The following is a 19,654-nucleotide window of genomic DNA, read 5'->3' as shown; positions in this document are numbered from 1 at the left end:
TGCTTGTGCATTTTTTGGGAACAGAACGGCAGTTACTGAGTGAAAAGAAAGGAAAAAAGACAGATGCTGACCAACTTCAGCACCCCAGGGGAGAGTTTCCAGAGCACTGCAAGAGAAAGTTAAATGCTAATCTAGTTAAGCCCCAGTGCTCTTTCCTGACAACACTATCTTCGGAATAAAAGAGGAGAGTTGGTGTAATTCAGTGGCCAAGGGCAGAAGGGCTGTGGCTCAGTGGTGCAGAATCTGCTTTGCATGAAGAAGGTCCCAGGTTTGATTCCCAGCACCCTCAGGTACTACTGGGAGAGAACCCCACCTCAAATCCTCAAGCCAGTGTAGACAGTACTCAGCTAGATGGTGCAAATCAGTATAAGGCAGCTTCCAATGTTTTTAACCAGATATCCAGTAGTGAGAAACAAAAACAGCAGACTTGTCTCCCCACCTCTTCTCTACCTGTTAAGGCCTCATAAAAAGGAGAGGAGGAGAGATGTGATGTCACTGCATTCTTTCAAGCAGCAGCCAATGGAGTGCACCACCTTTTGAGCAGCAGCCATGTCTTGCTTCTCCCTAAGAGCCTGAGATAGGAAGATTCCTGTTCAAACCTTAACTCTAAAGCCATCAACTGACTTAGCTCTAAGTAAGCCATATTCTCTCTGCCCTCTAGCCCTTATTTGCAATAAGGGGGTTCATAGCAACACTGACCTACCTCAGAGGGTTGTCATAAAGATGGTAGGAATTGTGTATACAAACTCCTTTCAATGGTCAAAAAGCAATACAGTAGAACTTCGATTGTCAAACACTTCGGAAATCAAATGTTTCAGCTTTCGAATGCCAACAACCTGGAAGTGAATGCTTCCGTTTTCAAACATGCCTCGGAAGCCGAATGGCTTCCGAGGCATGTTTCTCCATTTTTTCAATGGATTTTGCCAACCAGCAATTGTGCCTCAGTTGCCGAATGTTTTGGAAGTCGAACGGTCTTCTGTAACTGATTACATTCAACAACCAAGGTTCCACTGTATATCCTTGACTGGTATTCCTCCCCTCTGAATATTAAAGTTCTCTTGCCATCTATGCAGAGGAGGGGCGGTTTTGCTTTGTGGGCTCAGTGCCCAATGCCACATGCCCACTGGCTCTGCCTCTGCCCTCCTTGCATTAGGCAAGCTTCTGAGGTAGATGCCAGTTGTGCTTGCAAAGTCTCCTCCTCACAATCAGAAGACCTGTGTGATCATACAGAGGAACTGACACAATGACATCTAGCTTACCTTTATAGCTTTGCTCATAGTGCAGAGGTGGGGCAGGTAGATCTTTTCCAGCCTCTGGGGTCCATTTTGTGTGGGTTTTTAAAAAACATATACTTGGTTGTTCTTGTGTTGCTTTTAAAAATTATTCTAGCTACTTTTAAAGATATGTCAGTAAATTGTCTTGGGACATATATGTGGAAGGCGATTCACAAGCGAATAGATAATACCAATCTTTTTATGAGCTTTTTGCTGCCGTTTCCAAACTTTTGCAACTTTTCCAAAACATGAGCAGAGGTGAAAGAGCTGTGATTAGGATCTCCTCTCCAGCTACTAACAGGAACAGCACCAGGACTTGTCTAGTACGTGTCTCTTCCCTCAGGGTGTGTCTATGCGTGCGTGAGTGTTCGAGATTTACATCAAGGAAAAGGCATGGGGTGTGTGGAAAGAAAGGCTAAACACCCTCTCTAAAAATTGCCATGCTCCTTCGAAGCAGCCCCAAGGTGTTCTAACTAGTAAAACAAAACAAAAAAGGAAGGAGACTATAACCTGAGATCTTCTTAAATTCCTCTCCCAGCCTCCTGCTCCTTTCCCATCTTAGCAAGCTGCATAACCCTCTCTGTATTGCCTCAATCCCTCTGATGGTAATTATAATTAGGAAAAGACAGCAGAATTTGATCTTACCCGGGCATTCAGCCCATTGGCTAAGTTGCTGGCACCCCTCCGCACCACACCTGACATGGGGATGTTGTCGTCATCCATGGGGGATTTGGTCCTTGGGGGAACAATGCCAACTGGGAGAATGCAGAGGAGAGAGAAAGGTGTTTCATCAGCAAGAAGCAAAAAGTCAAGTTTCCGGCAATGGCAATAGGTATGGACAGACATAACCATGTTTTCTTTATTTGGGACACCATGGCCCTTTGATTGCAAGGAGAGATGGCTTCCCACACCCACCCAAAGATTAAAAAACCTACCGTATTTTTCGCCCTATAAGACGCACATTTCCCCCTCCAAAAATGAAGGGGAAATGTATGTGCGTCTTATGGGGCGAATGAAGGCTCCTTGGCTTCAGCGATAGAAACGCGAAGCCTCCGAAGCCTGCGCTCCGGAGGCTTTGCGTTGCTTCCGCTGAAGCCAGGAGAGTCTGCTCTTTGAGGCTGGCGGTGGGGAAAGCAGCGCTTCCCCCCTCGCCAGCCCCAGAGGATGGGGGGCAGCAGGAAGGCGCGCAACACCTTCCTGCTACTCTCCATCCCGGCATTGAGGCTGGCGGGGGGGAAAGCAGCGCTTCCCCCCTCGCCAGCCCCAGAGGATGGGGGGCAGCAGGAAGGCGCGCGACGCCTTCCTGCTACTCTCCATCCCGGCATTGAGGCTGGCGGGGGGGAAAGCAGCGCTTTCCCCCTCACCAGCCCCAAAGGATGGGGGGCAGCAGGAAGGCGCGCGACGCCTTCCTGCTACTCTCCATCCCGGCATTGAGGCTGGCGGGGGGGGGGGGGAAGCAGCGCTTCCCCCCTCGCCAGCCCCAAAGGATGGGGGGCAGCAGGAAGGCGCGCGACACCTTCCTGCTGCTCTCCATCCCGGCATTGAGGCTGGCGGGGGGGAAAGCAGCGCTTCCCCCCTCGCCAGTCCCAAAGGATGGGGGGCAGCAGGAAGGCGCGCGACGCCTTCCTGCTACTCTCCATCCCGGCATTGAGGCTGGCGGGGGGGAAAGCAGCGCTTTCCCCCTCGCCAGCCCCAAAGGATGGGGGGCAGCAGGAAGGCGCGCGACGCCTTCCTGCTACTCTCCATCCCGGCATTGAGGCTGGCGGGGGGGAAAGCAGCGCTTCCCCCCTCGCCAGCCCCAGAGGATGGGGGGCAGCAGGAAGGCGCGCGACACCTTCCTGCTACTCTCCATCCCGGCATTGAGGCTGGTGGGGGGGGAGCAGCGCTTCCCCCCTCGCCAGCCCCAGAGGATGGGGGGCAGCAGGAAGGCGCGCGACGCCATCCCGCTACTCTCCAACCATCCTGTGGGCTTTTGCGGGAGATGGGGGAATTCCCCCACCTCCCACAAAAGCAGGCAAAAGCCGTGCGCTCTTTAAAGGGGCTCCGCGGCTTCCGCTGGCTTTTCTAGGAGGTGGGGGAATTCCCCCACCTCGTAGAAAAGCCCGTAGGAGCCGCGCAGCCTTTAAAGAGCGCGCCGCTCTTGGGGGCTTTTCCCTGAGGAGGGAGAAGGGACTGACTGGCCAAGTCCGTCCCTTCTCCCTCCTGTGGGCTTTTGCAGGAGATGGGGGAATTCCCCCACCTCCCGCAAAAGCAGGCAAAAGCCGCGCGCTCTTTAAAGGGGCTCCGCGGCTTCTGCGGGCTTTTCTAGGAGCCCGCAGGAGCCGCACACCCTTTGAAGAGCGCCCCTCTTGGGGTCTTTTCCCCGAGGAGGGAGAAGGGACTGACTGGCCGAGTCCGTCCCTTTTCCCTCCTGGTTGAAAAGCCCGTAGGAGTCGCGCACGGCTCCTGTGAGCTTTTGCGGGAGGTGGGGGAATTCCGCCACCTCCCGCAAAAGCAGGGAGAAGGTCTTGGAGTAGCGCACAGGCTGCGTGCAGCCTGTCCGCTGCTCCCAGAGCTGTGGGGGGGAAATCATATTTTTTTCCTTGATTTCCCCCCCTGAAAACTAGGTGCGTCCTATGGGCCGGTGCGTCCAATAGGGCGAAAAATACGGTACATTATTTTCAGATACCAAGTGGCTGGAACCACAGAATTTGACAACCACAGCTTTCACTGAAAATGCTGCGCCTAAGTATTTTTTTATGCCACTTTTCAGTTGCATACAGCTACACAAAAGGCAGTTTACAATCAGAACATTGTACACAACAACTAGTTTTATTGAAATTAAACAGACGTGTAAGAGACTTGTATCTAGAGATCAAGCAAGCCCATAGGCCCATCACATCTTTAATAGTTTTGTAGATATGGAAGTTTGGACAGGTGCAGCTTGTCATATCATAGGACCAGTAGGGTGAGCCAAGCTGCACCTGTCGAAATTCCTTCTTCCAAACAACCAAAGATGCAGGACCCTTGTCCCACACTGCATCTGGTCATCTCCGTGGGAAAGAGCAGAAGAGTGCTAATGGTGTTGACCAGACACCTGTGTCCTTCCAGATTTCAACAGCAGCCTGCACTAGAAATATACTGTTGTAGTGAAGCAGCTTTTGCACCTATTAACACTAAATTGCCATCATTCCTAAGCCCATCTTAATGGACCATAATGGAAATGGAGGCTTTATTCTTTGAATATACTTCCTCCTTGAGTCCCATTATAAACATAAGAGGAGTCTTGCTGGATCAGACCAAAAGTCCACCCACAACTGCTTCCCACAGTTGACAACCAGATGCCCACAAAGAAGTCCACAAGCAGGCCATAAGGGCAACAATACGGAGCAGATCTATCCATATAATCTATCTGCAAGTCAGGAGGACTACTCAATAGACAGGTTGTCTGGAGGAGTCCTAATCAGTAAGCCAAATCAGATCCCCTCCTAGGATGCACATTGTTTACCAGTACCTTTGTTGAGAGCAACTTGCTTATCAGCATCCGGGTCTTGCCTTGTCTGCAAGAGACCAGCCTCCACAGCAGAATTTGAGGCTGACGTCCGGTGATGGTCCTTCTTGTTCTGCTCAAAGCTGGACTTGGACTGTGGGGGCAAATACAATTCCCTGTGAGGAACTGCAAGGGAAGCTGAAGAGAGGTCCTGTCTCCAAACAGCTGCCACTTTCCTTAACTACACAGGATTTCAGACACAGACAAACACACATGCCAAAAATGAACAGAAATGCCCACACAGAAACAGTGAAAGGAAGCAGTAATCAGAAGAAGCACCTTTGCCAGGGGTTTCTCCCCCTGCCCATCATCCAAAAATGACCCCGAGGAGTGTCCAGTGCCCAAGAACCAATCAGCTGGAGAAAATGGGGCAAATTCATGCTCAACTCAAATTTGAAGAACCAAAAGCAAATCAAAGGTGTGGTGGTTCAGAGCACACTATATCCAAAGTGCTGGCATTTGGGAGCAAAGATCAGTGGATTTTTTGTGCTTCTATCTCAAAGTAGTGGTGCTTAACACAGTCCCAGCCTTCCAGAGTCTTTCTTATCTGTGGATAAGATTTCCACTGTTATTGTTGTTTTGTTCAATTGAAAGGCAAGCCTGTATGAGCCAACAGTCCAAGTAGAAATGGTACCAACAGCTTAGGTACAAGGTCTGTCTCTATCCCATCTACTCTTGTTGCTAGCAGGATGCAGACATTTCAGATATAAGTATTGGTGAATGAGGCCAATTACAAAAGCTGCCGTCACCACTCCACTGAATTGGAGACTCAAAACCATACAAGAGCAACAGAGCTTTGGAAAATCTTTGCCCCCTTGATCAGAAAATATGCAACAGCTTGAAGAGGTGTTTCCCTACCCCCACCCCTTCCTCTGGGAAAGATGGGCATTTTAACATTGGCAACGAAACCTCCCCAAGTCCCTCTCCTTCTGCTTCATCTCAAGAGAATCTCTGTGGGCAATCTCTGCTATTAACACAGATGACTATCACAGGGGATGAATGCAGGGAAGGGAAAGGACAATAGAAGTAAAACCACAGCGAGGAATGGCAGAATGAGCCAGAGCAGTTGCAACCATTATATTGGTCCCTTGCACCAAACAGCCTTTCTGTCAGCCTGGGCATTTAATGTACATCATAATGAACTCTGTATGTGGGCCTCTGTTACAACATAAACACCCAGAATAAAAGGTATGAGTCTCTGTGCATTTTGTGCTGAACTTCTAGGCAGTAAAATGTTTGAGGGTTCTATTTCAATCTGGTCCAGAGTGAACATTTGACTCACTTTTCTCTGTTGTATCACAATAGCATCCAATTCTTGATAAGTTCATAGGAATGACTTAATCCTATAATGGCAACTTTATCCATGGTCAGCAGTAAGGCATGTTTTAAAACTTAACTTTTGAGGTTAGTTTTATTACTATGACTGGGGGGAAAATGCTTTGGGTTTGAGAAAAAAAAGCACCAGCCTTTTAGAAAATACAACAACCACCTTAATTCCTCATTTTAATTTCTTAATTCTTTATATGGCCTTGCCCTAAACTTTGCTGCCGCTGTCTGACTTTTGGGACGTGCAAAACCTGTGAAATTCCACTTGGGGAAAAGCAAAGGCAGCTTTGAAGCGAGAGCAGCAGAAGGCTTGGAGGTTTTCTCCCCCCACCTACTTTGCAACTGACCTATAATGGTTGCTTCCCCCCAACCAGCTCTTATGAGATCCCAATGGCATGATATCCCCTCTCAACATGGGAGATGAAAAACCAGCTCAGCAGCTTTAAAACATTTCCACTACCTTCATGGGGTTTAACACGGATCAGATTCTGCTTGGTGGAGATGTGAAACCTTTGCAGATATTAATCCAAGGTTATCTTACAAACTAAGTAAAGAGTTACTCTCTGAGGAACGTGTCATTGTTCATGATATTCTTGTGGACTTATGTGTTTTGTATATCACTTTCCCACTGGGCAAAGAGGCCCACAAGCCACAGGATACTTGGCTATCAGTATAAATATAGGCCACAATCAATTGCGGCCACAGAATTGCAATCTAAGGCTGGAGGCAGACAGTCATTTTTGAGAGAGATGAAGGGAGTCTGACAAAGGCATTGCTTTGCATGTACATTTAATAGTTCTTTTGTCTCATTATTGCCACTGGTCAAAAAGGTTTCACAGGTTTTTCAGTTGTTTCAAAAACCCACAAAACCACTTCACCAAAAGCAAACACCAGTTAAGGAAGCACACCAAGCAGCAATTTCTCTTTCAAGATGGCTTCAGCTCTCTGAAGAAAAGAAAAGAAAAAAATATTGTGTGTCTCCAGCCTAAGTCTCTGATTTGAAATCTGTGTCCCACTCTTGCCTTCTGTTCTCATCCATGATTAGGGTACATCACAACCTGCCATTGAGAGGATGTAGCTTCTGACATTCTCAAAAAGGCAACTTGCCCCAAAGGCTGTTTGGCAGATGACATTTTTCATACCTAGGCAAAATCTACACGTAGGAAAAATATCATGTAATGGGCTTCAGGGAGCATAGGTTGCTTGAGAAAGATGGCTGGTTAACCATCCGGCTAGGAGCAGCTGGTGGGGAGAGGTGGTAGTGCTGTGGTCCTGGTCTCTGGGCACCAGTCCCATTACCATGTACCAGGATGGTGAAAGGGTTGGGCAGTGTGGGTTCACCAGCACTGCACTGCCTAACCCTATCCCTGCACTGTTGCAGGACACGACAATGACACAGCATGGCTCCTCCCCACAAGCTGCTCCCGCACCTGGCTCCACATCCCTCCCCAGTTCCAGGTGAGTGTGGCAAAGGATAGAGCATGCCTCCAGCTCTCAAACTCCATTTTGATACCTGTCCCCTCTTCGCCTCGCTGCTTTGCTGCCAGGAAGGGGAGTTAGGATACGGCCAGAGACGGCTTTCGGTAGGGAGCGGAGGGACAGTCGGAGGAGATTCCAAGGGCACATATGATTTGGGGAGGGGAGGTCGAGGTGGACCGGGCTCCTGAAGTGGAGAGGAAGCTGAGAAGTGTTAGGAGTAAGAGCAGAGAAACTGTGAAAAGGGGAAGGAAAAGAGAATTAGTGAGACAAAGACTCCAACAGAGACAGGTGTTACACCCAGGACAGGGCACAGCTGCAACCGAGCACCCAGGAGCCCCAACGCCAAATGGCCGGCCTCTCTCTTCATGCTGGGCAACCCAACATCGAGCCACGCAAGCCTGGGATGAGCCTGGTGTTACTGGACCAAAGGCACAAACTGCGAGGGGATTTTCAGCCGCTTCCAAAATATCTGCCATTTCAAAAAATAAGAATGCATCTCTTTCAAGGCACATTGTCCAAAATGCAGATATTTTATGATCCTTGCAGTCTGCTGCTTGCCCCACAATGTGAACTTATATCTATAGACACAACTGCTGTAGGTTTGAATGACCCAATGGTGATTGCATACGTGCTGAAATCCCAAGCTTTCGGGAACACAGAAAATGATACCCCCCAAAACATGCATGGGGGTGGAACATGAGTGGGTCTGGGGTTGATGGTTGATTTGGGGCAGAAATTTAGGTTCAATGACAGATGGAGCCAGAGTGACCAAAAAATAAAGATGCCCATCCATCGGCTATTTGCCTCATTGCATTTGGTCATTTGTACAAGTTGGAATACGATATGCCAGTATCTGCAATGCCTTTTATAGGCATGGAAGTAGCATAGGAAGTACCATATATAATTGTCCAATGCCTTTTGGCCCAATCTATTGAATCAGACTTCTATTTAGGCAGAGGTTGTAGCAGTAAAAGAAGTTGCTAATCTCCCACCAACTCATAACTACTGAAACTGAATCATTCCAAAGTTTTAGGGTGCTTGAAGTATCCCAGCCTAAGGTGCATGTCAGCTGCTGTCATATCTGAGCACCTTGCCAGTGTGAGAGCCAGTGTGGTGTAGTGGTTAAGAGCGGTAGTCTCATAATCTGGGGAACCGGGTTCGCTTCCCCGCTCCTCCACATGCAGCTGCTGGGTGACCTTGGGCCAGTCACACTTCTTTGAAGTCTCTCAGCCCCACTCACCTCACAGAGTGTTTGTTGTGGGGGAGGAAGGGAAAGGAGATTGTTAGCCGCTTTGAGACTCCTTAAAGGGAGTGAAAGGCGGGATAACAAATCCAAACTCTTCTTCTCTTCTTCTTCTTCTTGCCATTTTTATGTGCATCACGTGAAGACCAATTCACATTGCATCCTAAGGCAGCTATCACTACATGAAGAGCTGCTTGTGTAGCAGCTTTTCTCTGTGCTATCAATCTTCTTTAAAATAGTTGCTGATGTGGCGTTGAGATGAATGGCTCACAAAGGCTGTGCCCACATTATTTCCCCCCACCCGAAAAACACACACAATAGGAGCAATTTCACCAGGAAAATATAGCGCTGCTCTATACGGAATCATACCGCTGGTCATTCTAGCTCAATATTGGTAGCAGCTTTCGAGGGTTTCAGATAGGAGTTCTTGGCAGCCCTTCCTGGTGATGCCAGGGCTTGAACCTGGGACTTTGTGAATGCCAAACAGATTCTCTATCAATCAGCTATGGCCCTTGCCTAATGCTCTGCAATGATACCAGCAATGATTCAGGATTAGTAACTCGATAAGTGAGCAGACATAATGGAAGAAGGGAGGGAGTCTTGTTGCAGAGTAAAAAGCCTTCAAATAATTATCCTAATTGCTCATTGCTGCAGTTTCCCAAATAAAAGCCAGCAGAGCAGTGAAAGTGGCTATATCATCTATCACATAATTCAGTCTACTTGAGGGGTTGTCTTACCCCTATGTGTCCACCTGACTGCTTTGATCTGCATAAAGGCCACTTTTATAAGTGTCACATAACGGGTATTTTGCTCTTGAAAAGAACTGGTCCTTTAGAGCGGCAGTGCCTACTCTCTGCTGTGGGCAAGAACGCCTGTGGTACTGTATTCAGCACCAGCTTAAACCATTTTTTTGTTTAGGCAAGTCTGCCTCGACGTGTGCACACTGCATTGTGCACATTTGTTTCAACACTACTGATTTTATCTATATTTTGATCTATTTTACGTCAATTAGTTTTACAGTATGGTTTTAGTAGTATTTTCTTATGTATATTTTAAATTGTGTTATGTAAACCGCTTAGAGATTTTTGTTGATTAAACAATATACAAATCCTGTTAAATAAATAAGTATAGTGATCAGCTTTGGGTCTTTTGATTCTAAAGGACTTTTTTTAAAAAAGGTGAGCACAAGCACAAATTGTGTTAAATTTTAATGGGTGCTGCAGGTGATTGGTCTGCTGTATCAGAGTGCCAGTTACCTGGAATCTATACTTCAAGTGGCCAATCCCTTTGCTGAATACTTATAGTCTTGAAACTAGAAGGATCAACACAGCTACAGGAATATCAAATGAGTAAGGTTAGTGCTACCCTGCTATACCAACCTTTTCTTTATCTCCCCTCCTATTGCATATCTTGGTTTAGAACTACTATTCCAACTGGGAGCAGGGGGACTGGAAGTCTGGAAGCACCCAGAGTTTCAAGGTGTTTAAGCCAATATTACGATCTTTAAATGATTGGGTCTATTGCCAGGGCCCCTTCGATTTTCTTCTGAAAAAATGTATTGCAGCCTCCATCACCCATGCCAGAGCAAGGCCTGGGTTGCCACCTACTGGTGGAACGATAATCCTGGAAACAGAAGTGTTACGAGAGCATCTTGGCCACGACTGGGAACACTTCCCCCTCTCCCATTTTGCTGCATCTTCATTCAGGCTGCCCTGGGCAATGATAAATTGGCTCACCTCGTTGCTGCCTTGCTTAGTAGGGGAGCTCTGGGATCCCGACACAAGAGAGAAAGGGCTCAGGGGACTGGTGAGGCTGGCTGAGCTCAAAGGGCTGGCTGGGCTGTTGGAGCTGTAGGTTCCTGATGGGCCAAGGGATACTGCGGAAAAATAACATGGAAAAGGTAAGCCATTCATGCAAACCAACTGATAGATGGATCAGCAGGAAAGGGACCACCTAGAGAGGCGAACGGAAAGTGTGTGTGTGGTGGAGGGAGGAACTGAACCTTCCTTGGCAGATCTGAAAACAAAGGAAAGTTATGATGATATTGGTCCTGATATAGGTCTTGTGCCAACTCCAGACTGATGCAGAGACTGTCCTGCCCTCCTGCACCTATGTCCTGGTTGTCATGCTGTTGGCAAATGGACTGGTGTGGTTTATGGCACAGGGAGTTGTAGGGTCCCTTCCAACTCTATGATTCTACAAAACTCTTGCTGATGCACAGCCAATTACACAGCAATCTACCATTAGTTCCTGATCTATCTTCTGCTTACCCCTGATCTAAATGACAGTGCCACTCTTCAAATAGATTGTGATAAATGACACTCCTATCCTGGTTGCAAAACATTTCCAGGTGGCAGATAGCAAATTTTGGCTGTACGCATTGTGGAAGGAGGGGCAGATATTGAGATAACAAGCCAATACTTCTGCCTGCAACTCCAAAGAGCCTGCAAATAAAAGGCATTGCACTTACCCCTGTGCTTTGCTGTGTCTGTGCCCCGAGATGGGTTGTTCTTCCTCAGCCCCTCCATCACATCCTGGATCCGCCAGATCTCCTTCTGGATTTGCCGGTTGAGCATTTCATTCTGAAAGGGCCAAAGCACCCAAAATAATAGTAAGTAAACTAGCACTGCTTCCTGAACTTGATCCTTGGGGGGGGGGGGGGTGTAGCTTATCAGTAGAGCATCTGCTTTGCATGCAAGAAGGTCCCAAATTCAATCCTTGCAGTCTTCAGGTTGGGCTGGGGACTACCCCTGTCTGAAAACCTGGATTGCTGCTTCCAGTCACCGCAAGCAACTCCGAGGTAGCTGGAGCCATGATCTGTCTTGCTACAAGGCAGTTTCCTATGTTTCTATTTCTTTTAGGTAAAAACTGTACATTCCCCTTTATATAAGAGGTGGCTAACCTTATGTTGTTGGACTAGAACTCCCATCATCCCTAACCACTGGCTATGCTGTCTGGGGCTGATGAGTCCTGGAGTCCAACAACCAGGGGCAAATCTACTATGAAACGAATGAAACTTAGGCTTCAGGGCCCCTAATCCCAGAAGGGCCCCAGAAGCAATTTAATCCACATTGCTTAAAATTTGTGAGCCACATTGATCTGAGTCAAATTGATTACTTTTTTTGTTGTATATATTTCCCCCCAGATTTAGGTCCGCCACTGCCAACGACAGGAGGAGGGCCACAGATTAGCTATCCCTGATTGACACTTCTACGTATACAGCTAGAACCCTGCAATGGGAAAAGAGGCTGGAGGAAGGGGGATTTAAGTACCCACTCAATTTCTCTTGGCAAAAATTGCCACTTTTACAAGCTTCCGTAATCCCAAATAGATCTTTTTCTCCAAGCTTAGCCTAGCTTCTGCAGAAGGCACACTTTGCTATGACAACCCTGGGCAACTGCTCCTCTTATCAAGGAAGCCGATGAGCAGCCTATAATCAGAAGTTTGTACAGTTTCAAACAAGAGTGCAAATTGAAAAATCACTGTGAAGAAACAAGCTATCAGAACACTGATATAATCATCCAGGCAGTTGTGAATGTTTATATCTGAGTTCGAAGAGCGCTCCAAGACCTGGCCCCCTAATTGTCCCTGATTGCAGAACTGCATAGAGAACTATAACATGTGAAGCAGCAATAATGCACTACATATATTCTGCTCTGGGTTCTACAAGTGCAGCAACACTTTTTGGAACAGCTGCAATCACAGCAGAGTGTATCCATGTAGCTCCAGTTCACTGCCTGCTCACACATTACATTTCCCCAGGCCCAGGGACAACTGAGATGCAGAAAAAGAAAGCAGCCAGCTGGCATGCAAGGATCAGCCCAGAGTGCTTTAGAAATCAGTAGTGAGGTTTATGAAAACAATGCAACTGGCCCAGAATCCCTATTTCCCACCCCTTAAAAAATTGGGATGTTGCTTAGCATCCCAGGGACAGAAGTTACATACTGAAGACTCTTGTCTTAGTGATTCTGTGAGTGCAAAAACCGGTTCAAAATGTTGATTGTTGGAAACTGCTGCTTTCTTTTTTCCTTCTTAAAGCAAACAAGTTTCAAGCTCAGGATATGGAAATGGCTCAGACCTATGTATTTGCATGTACAACCAGCATCAGTGCTGAGAGTGCATGTCTCGCAAGAATACCTTGCCACTCCACCATGTGTTTCTAGTCTCATATATTCACCTGCCTTTATCTGTTTTCCTGCCACATCGCAATTTCTGCCCCAGTACGACAAATTTTCCATAAACTCACAGACTCAAGTAGTAAAGTTTGAGCAAACTACACTAAATTGCTACGAGTGTGCAAGTAGTTTTAAAAACAGCGTTTGCGGTCCTTCCCCTTTTTAGCACAGCACAGTCCATAACACAGAGGATACACACAGGCATTTTTTTGCTTTCCTGTTCCACTTTTCATGAGAATCTGTGCAGATGTAGCTTTTGCACACACCTGGGAGACGTCCTGCTCACCCAACTCTCAGCCATAAATATTCTGATCTTATTATTCCATTGAAGCACAGAGATTACAGTTCAAATCAGGATGATGAATCGGATCAGATTGGAAATGTGTGCGCGGACAAACCAGAAACGAAATGGTTACCGCAGGAGTTTAAAACCCATTGTAATTGCTCAGTGAACAAGGCTGCATACAAGCACAGGCTTATCACTTAAAACATGAGAACAGGCCGAGCACATCATCCTTCCAGCTAAAGCACAGACATCGCCTGCTCTTTCTACCATTACAATCAATTAGTTCCATCAGGAGCTAGCAGAGCTCCTGCTTTCCCTTTGAAAGAACCACTCACAAACATCCTGGCCTGGATATTTATGCCACTTTGGAACAGATGCTGGATGTTCTCCAGCTGTGGAGGGCTGCAGACTCCAGGACTGCAAGCAGGGCATACTGCGAGAGCCACCCCCTGCTCTATCACAACATCTCTCCCTCCCTCTGGAGCTGTTCCAGAATTAATTACTCTCAGGCAGGACACAAACAGCAATAAATTGCTAGGCACACAACAGACCCTCTTCAATGAAGAGTGATCTGTTTTATAACACTCTGGGATGCAAACTTCTGGAATAAATGAAGTGAAAGAAGTGATTTCATGCTATGATTACGTTTTAGTGTTTTAATATGGTTAGTTGTAACTTATTTGTTCAAACCTGCTTTGAGTTCTTTTTTCATGGGGGGGGGGGAAGGATGCAGGATATAATTTAGGGGAGGATGGAAGGAGTGTGGGTGGGTGGCGGAACAGTCACAGGCGATCCAGTAATGGATTCCTCCACCATCTTATCTAGTTTGCCCTTAAGCTTGCAATCGCAAGCATTTTTTAGAAGTCTCACTAAACTAAATGGGACTTACTTCAGAGTATATGGGATCCTTAAAAGTGGGTCATCCGCCAAAGGAAATGGTGAACAGTCCTTACCTGCCTGTTGTACTTCAGATACGCATGTGGCTAGCTGCAGATCATGGAGAAGACTTCTAGCCTAGCTGTCTGCTCTAGTGGAATTACTAATTTTGCACGTGGAAGGAAATTTTGATGCATACATAAGTTTCAAACAAGCCATTTCCTCTGCGCATACCTGTGTGCAGCCTGTACCACATGCTCAACTCAGTGTTTGAATTCACCCTGATGGTGGCATCTTCCACACATGATTCTGTGGTGATGCTTCCTAGGGTCAAGGCAAGCATCCTCTTCCCCAAAGCACTCCTGCAATTAAGTGAACTCTGGCCACATCTGCCAGAGCAGGAACACTGAACCCTTTGCTTTTTAGACAAGGACCAATAGAAGGCCTGTCGACTCAACTCCCACATTCCTCACACCATTTGAGTGTGTGCTGGGGGATGACAACAGAGGGTTAAGAGCTGTTTGTTTCCACTTCCGCACCTTTGCAAATAAATACTAAGAACAGAAGGTTTTCTATTTGCACTGAACGTGCGCACACACAGAGACAGAGTTTCACAGAAATCTGGTAGGTGCTTAAATGTGTGGAGTCTGGAGACTAAGCGGACCTCAGAGCAAGGAAGGAAAACAATGCCTTCATTCAGTGTGGCAGCGAGAAGGTCAAGTGTCGTTTACATCGGAAGGGAAGCAAGGATTAGACATCATTACTCTATCTGGTGTCAATGACACGGACAACATCAGCAAGCCAACCTCTGTGCCTGCTTTCTGCTTCAGCGTCTCCCATATCTCACCATCTGCCTTTTCAGAATGACAGCAAAGGGACTTGCATAGCAAGAGGGGTGGGAAGCTGGATTGGGCAACATTGGCCCCCTGTTTACAAGGCTTCTAAGGATAATTAAGCACTACTGTGAAGCTGCTTCTGGCAGGTCATCAGTGAGATGCATCCCAGCACCAGCAATTTTCTTTCCAGCTAATTCCAAACAAAGAGGTAATGGAGCCCATATTGGAACTGAAGAACAGACTACAACCCCATCATATGTCTACGTAATTTCTTGGCTGCTTTAAAATGCGGAATTACAGAAGAAAGGGTCAGAGATGCCTAGCAGAAGTTGCATAAATCCAGAGTTGGTAGGGTATAGTTAAGAAGGTGGACCCTAGTTTGGGGAAATATAAGGCTCTACGTTAGGAAAACCCAATCAAAAATCTCCCAAAGCAAACACTGGGAGCAATGACAACTAAATGCAAATGTGGGGCTTCTGTATTAACAACTACTGTAGGAGAGATCAAAATTGTCTGCACTGGAGTCTCTCTTAACATATTTCCACATAGGATTTGCACACCAGTAGTTATATGAAAGTTTGCACATGGGTCCATTAAACACCACATGCCAGCTCTTCACATAATTGTTTTGTGCATGCATAATAGGTGTGACTGGTCATGGTAGTAGTGCACAGTATTTTAGGTGCACATACATGCATAACGCTTAAAATCTGGCTCTGATGTTTTTACTTGCATCTAGGAAAAGCAGCCCAGTCCAATAGTCAGTATTTCTTAAGGATGGATGTGTGAGAATGATGGCTTAATTATGCGAAATGATAACTGTACAGTGGTACCTCAGTTTACGAACTTAATCCGTTCCGGAAGTCCGTTCTTAAACCGAAACCATTCTTAAACCGAGGCACGCTTTCCCTAATGAGGCCTCCCGCCGCCGGTGCTCTTCCACCATTTGGATTCCATTCTTAGACCGAGGTAAAGTTTGCAAACTGGGACATTACTTCCAGGTTTAACAGAGTTTGTAAACCGAATCGTTCTTAAACAGGACTGTTCTTAAACTGAGGTACCACTGAACTGAATACAGGTGGTTTTATTCTTTTGTTTACAACTTTATAAGAAGAGAACCATGATCAAATCTGTCTCTCAACAAATGCTTAGACATCCCCACAGGTCTGTGCTCAGTTTTGCTCTGGATTCTCTAGCATTTTCCTTAAACGCAGGTGGTCTGGAGGTTTCGTTCTCTCACCTGGATGTCCAAGTTCAGCTGTTCCCACAGGTCATCATGCAAGGCTGACACCTCACCCTCCAGGTTCTCATATTCTATGGTGCTGTTGGCCAAAGCCTGTGGGGATTTGCAAACAGTCCCATCAAGATACCAACACACTCACTTGCAATCTCCTCTCCATGTCCCTGGAGTGCAGAGGTACTAAGTAATATTAAAAACGCTAACTAACTACCGAGCCATCCATTTGGATGCCAGCCCAGCCTGGCTGTGCACCACAGTACAGAGTAAATCTTCACCTAGGAGGCGATAGCTGCATTGGTAGAAACTGTTGTCTTCCAAATAGCTTCTTTGGAGGACAAAGATCACCCTTGTATGCTTCCCATGCTAGCATTTAATTGCTGCATTCTGGAAGACACAAACTGGCATGATATTTGTGCGCTGGGGGAAGCTAATGGACATACAATGAGAACAGAAAAGAGGACTTCACTCAAAGTGAAATGAACAGGAGGTTTCCCCCAGTTCTCCCCATGTGTTTTGCACAGAGCAAACTCACAGCATGCACTCATGAACCAGAGGGGTTCAATTTGGGTGCTATTGCACCTTCTCATTGGGCTGAAAGAAGCTTTCTTCTCTCTCACTCTCTCTTCCTTTTTTTTAAAATAAGAGAAAAAGGAAATGAAACAGAGAGACAAAAGAAAGATTTATTGTGCAATGCCAAGCCCACAAAGCATTCCTCTCTTCATCCCCAGGTTTCCCCTGACACATGCAGCACCAGCGTTGGCAATGCAACAAGAGCAGGCAGCCCATGCAGGCTCAGCTCAGCTGGAGACACAGGCTCCACTGATGCAGCTCGTGCTGCTGCAGAAGCATTAAATACTGTAGGGCAAAGCCCATGTAGAAGAGAGGGCCGCCTTTGCACTATTCTGCCATGCAGGCTGCACACAAACCATAGGCTGGGCTGTGCTCTCTGCTCCATTTAACAGCAAGCTTATTGGGCACAGCTGAGCATGGTAGTGGCAGTGCATGTTTGGATGGGTCAAATATACTTGATCAACAGGGACCAAGTATGTATTTTCCCTCCACCACCTCCACCACCATTGTTCTTGATCCCTGAAGGCTCCTGAGTGTCTGGGATTTCTGCAAGAATAAGCAGGGCATTTTCTTTATTACCGTGCTGGCTTGGGACAGCTCCACCCGAATATTGATCAACTGGTTCTGGAGGGATTCCTTCTTGTGCAGCAGTTTTTCGGGGTAGGCTGGTTGGCTCCCAAACATCTCTAGCTCCTGGTGTGTCCCCATCAATGCACTCTCCAGACTTTCCTAAGTGAAGAGAAGAGTAAGGAATTTTTTTTTTTAAGCTGATGGTTAGGAAGCAATCTGGAACTCAGCAGACTAGGGTATAGTTAAAATTCTTTTTCTGGCTTTCGGCATTCAGCCTTTCTGGGTCTTATTTCTAAAACCATCACTTGTTCTGTAGGACAAAGCATTATTGCAACTGAACTGGGTTGAAGGCTATAAAGTTCAGGTGCAGGCTGAGTTGGACTTGCTCCTCTGCTCATCTAGACATGCCTTCTTCCACAGCATTCAGAGATGTAGGTCACTTGGTCACCCCCCCCCCCCGCAATAACCTCCACCACACATACATACTGGTGTTGCATGAAGACATTTTCCTGAAATTTCTTTCTGCCTGTGCAATAGGACTTCCTCTCCCACTTCTCTCCTCATGTGCCTGCCCCCAGACCTGCTCTGCAGGGTTGGGGGGAAAGCAGATTTGGGGAGGCACACAGGAAGAAGAGAGGTACAGCAGAGGTCCTTGCACCAACGGGATGACTTTGTTGGATACAGCCCTCTATGAGCAATACTCCTGCTACAAAGGCCACTTTTAGCATCTCCGCCTCCTATTTTGGGGAAACTGGAAACATTTGCCACAAAAATAACAACCTCTTGATGATGCCCACAGCCTAGCAAATGCAATAAGGTTCCAGCCTCAAAAAGCCTCTGGAAAGTTGGCCAAAAATCAGAAAGCAGCTTGCCTATGGCATTAAGTGTGCTATGATACACGCCCCTTACCTTCTCTGCACGAAGTTGCTGCACCAGCCTCTCCTGTTCCCTCATCACCTTGTTTTGCTCACAGAGCTTTCCCAGGAGCTTCTTTCATGGAGGACAGAGAGAAAAGAAAGGCGAAATATAAGATTCATAGCAGAGTCTGGGGTGGGGAAGTGAATGTAGCCCTCTAAGTCTCTCTTGGGCTCTTCCCAGGTCACATCCCCTCCTCAGCCACATCCCTTCTGGCCCTGCCTTGCACTCTTCTTGGGTGTCCACCCCCCCCCCCCCCAGAATGTGTCATTGCACACTGATAAAGATTATTGCAAGTGTGAATGGAAAAAGATGCAAGTGTGTAGGAACTAGCCTGCTGTCCAAAGATGTGGATTCATTGCTCCACCCACCCTTTGCCTTTGTTCTCACCCAGCACTGGCATGTGGCCCCCAGAAGGTTGCTCAGGAGCAAAAGTGGCCCTTGAGCTGGATAAAGGTCCTCCACCCTGGTTCACATAGTAGAAGGCATTCATCTGCTTTGAACAGATCTCAACCTGGCCTCCAGGTATTAGAGCCTCGGTTGCTGGGGCTACACAATTCGAGCAGGGCAGACTCACAAACAATGATGCCAGCATGAAAACACAAACCCAGAGTACAATGGGTGAGGATGGGGCAGGAAAGGCGACAGCCCGGGGATGGTGAACGACGGCGACCACAAGTGCTTGGGACCTTGCAGCTCCACTAGCAGAATAGATGCCTGTTTATTGATGTCAAGAGAAATGGCGAGGGAAGGCACAGCCTGCAAGGGGTGGAGGATGGAGAGGTGGCAGCTGAAGGAGGGATGGAAGAGGCAGACAGGCAAGAGGGAGGGAGGAGGTGCTCTTACATCTGTATCTTGCTCGCTTATCTTGTAGGTGTGCAGCGACTCTCTATAGGCTTCAGGGAAATGAGACACCTGCAAAAACAGGAACAAATCATTCCTGCTCTCTCCACCTTTGAAGTTGACATGTCATGACAAGCCCCTGGGGAAATCCAAGGCTGCTTCTGCTTAGTGCGTAGGGGTGGGAAGCCCTCCATGTTTTCAGGTCCTGCAGCTCAAGCCCCAACCTTCTTTCACCAAGTCTTTTTTAATTAAGCAACATTTACTGGGTAGAATAACCGAAGGGAAAGGCACACGCTGCCTAGCATTTCCATCACTGTGGTCTGGGGGTTTCTGCTTCTCAGTTCCCATGGATCTATCCAGCTTAGACTGCAGGCTCCTCACTATCTTTCAAAATCAGCCGTCTTTCATCTCATCAAGGGAGGCAGCTCTTGCATACAATGTAGTGAGAGAATTGCTCTTTTCCTAACTGCATAGAATTGCTCTTTCTCCTAT

The 19,654-nt window shown here is 47.1% G+C and overlaps 1 protein-coding gene across 36 annotated transcripts in view; it reads right to left on the bottom strand.

Moving 5' to 3' along the window:
- The window catches only part of PLEKHA6 (pleckstrin homology domain containing A6), a 195,331-nt gene that overhangs the window by 15,164 nt on the left and 160,513 nt on the right, over positions 1-19,654 (bottom strand). For 13 of the 36 annotated variants that reach the window (XM_083445473.1, XM_083445474.1, XM_083445503.1 and 10 more), the window contains 9 exons: positions 19,166-19,234; positions 18,314-18,394; positions 17,414-17,563; positions 16,265-16,360; positions 11,322-11,433; positions 10,588-10,727; positions 7,643-7,792; positions 4,768-4,897; positions 1,920-2,029 (listed from right to left, as the gene is read on the bottom strand). In XM_083445473.1, the coding sequence (XP_083301599.1) occupies positions 1,920-2,029; positions 4,768-4,897; positions 7,643-7,792; positions 10,588-10,727; positions 11,322-11,433; positions 16,265-16,360; positions 17,414-17,563; positions 18,314-18,394; positions 19,166-19,234 (1,038 nt within the window). The remainder of the gene's footprint in view (positions 1-1,919; positions 2,030-4,767; positions 4,898-7,642; positions 7,793-10,587; positions 10,728-11,321; positions 11,434-16,264; positions 16,361-17,413; positions 17,564-18,313; positions 18,395-19,165; positions 19,235-19,654) is intronic. The other 23 variants (XM_083445482.1, XM_083445476.1, XM_083445486.1 and 20 more) reach the window with 6 other exon arrangements.

This window comes from Podarcis tiliguerta (genome assembly GCF_965153285.1).
Source record: "Podarcis tiliguerta genome assembly, chromosome: 6".
In the NCBI taxonomy this organism is placed as follows: Eukaryota; Metazoa; Chordata; class Lepidosauria; order Squamata; family Lacertidae; genus Podarcis; species Podarcis tiliguerta.
This window is presented reverse-complemented; position numbering and strand designations above follow the sequence as displayed.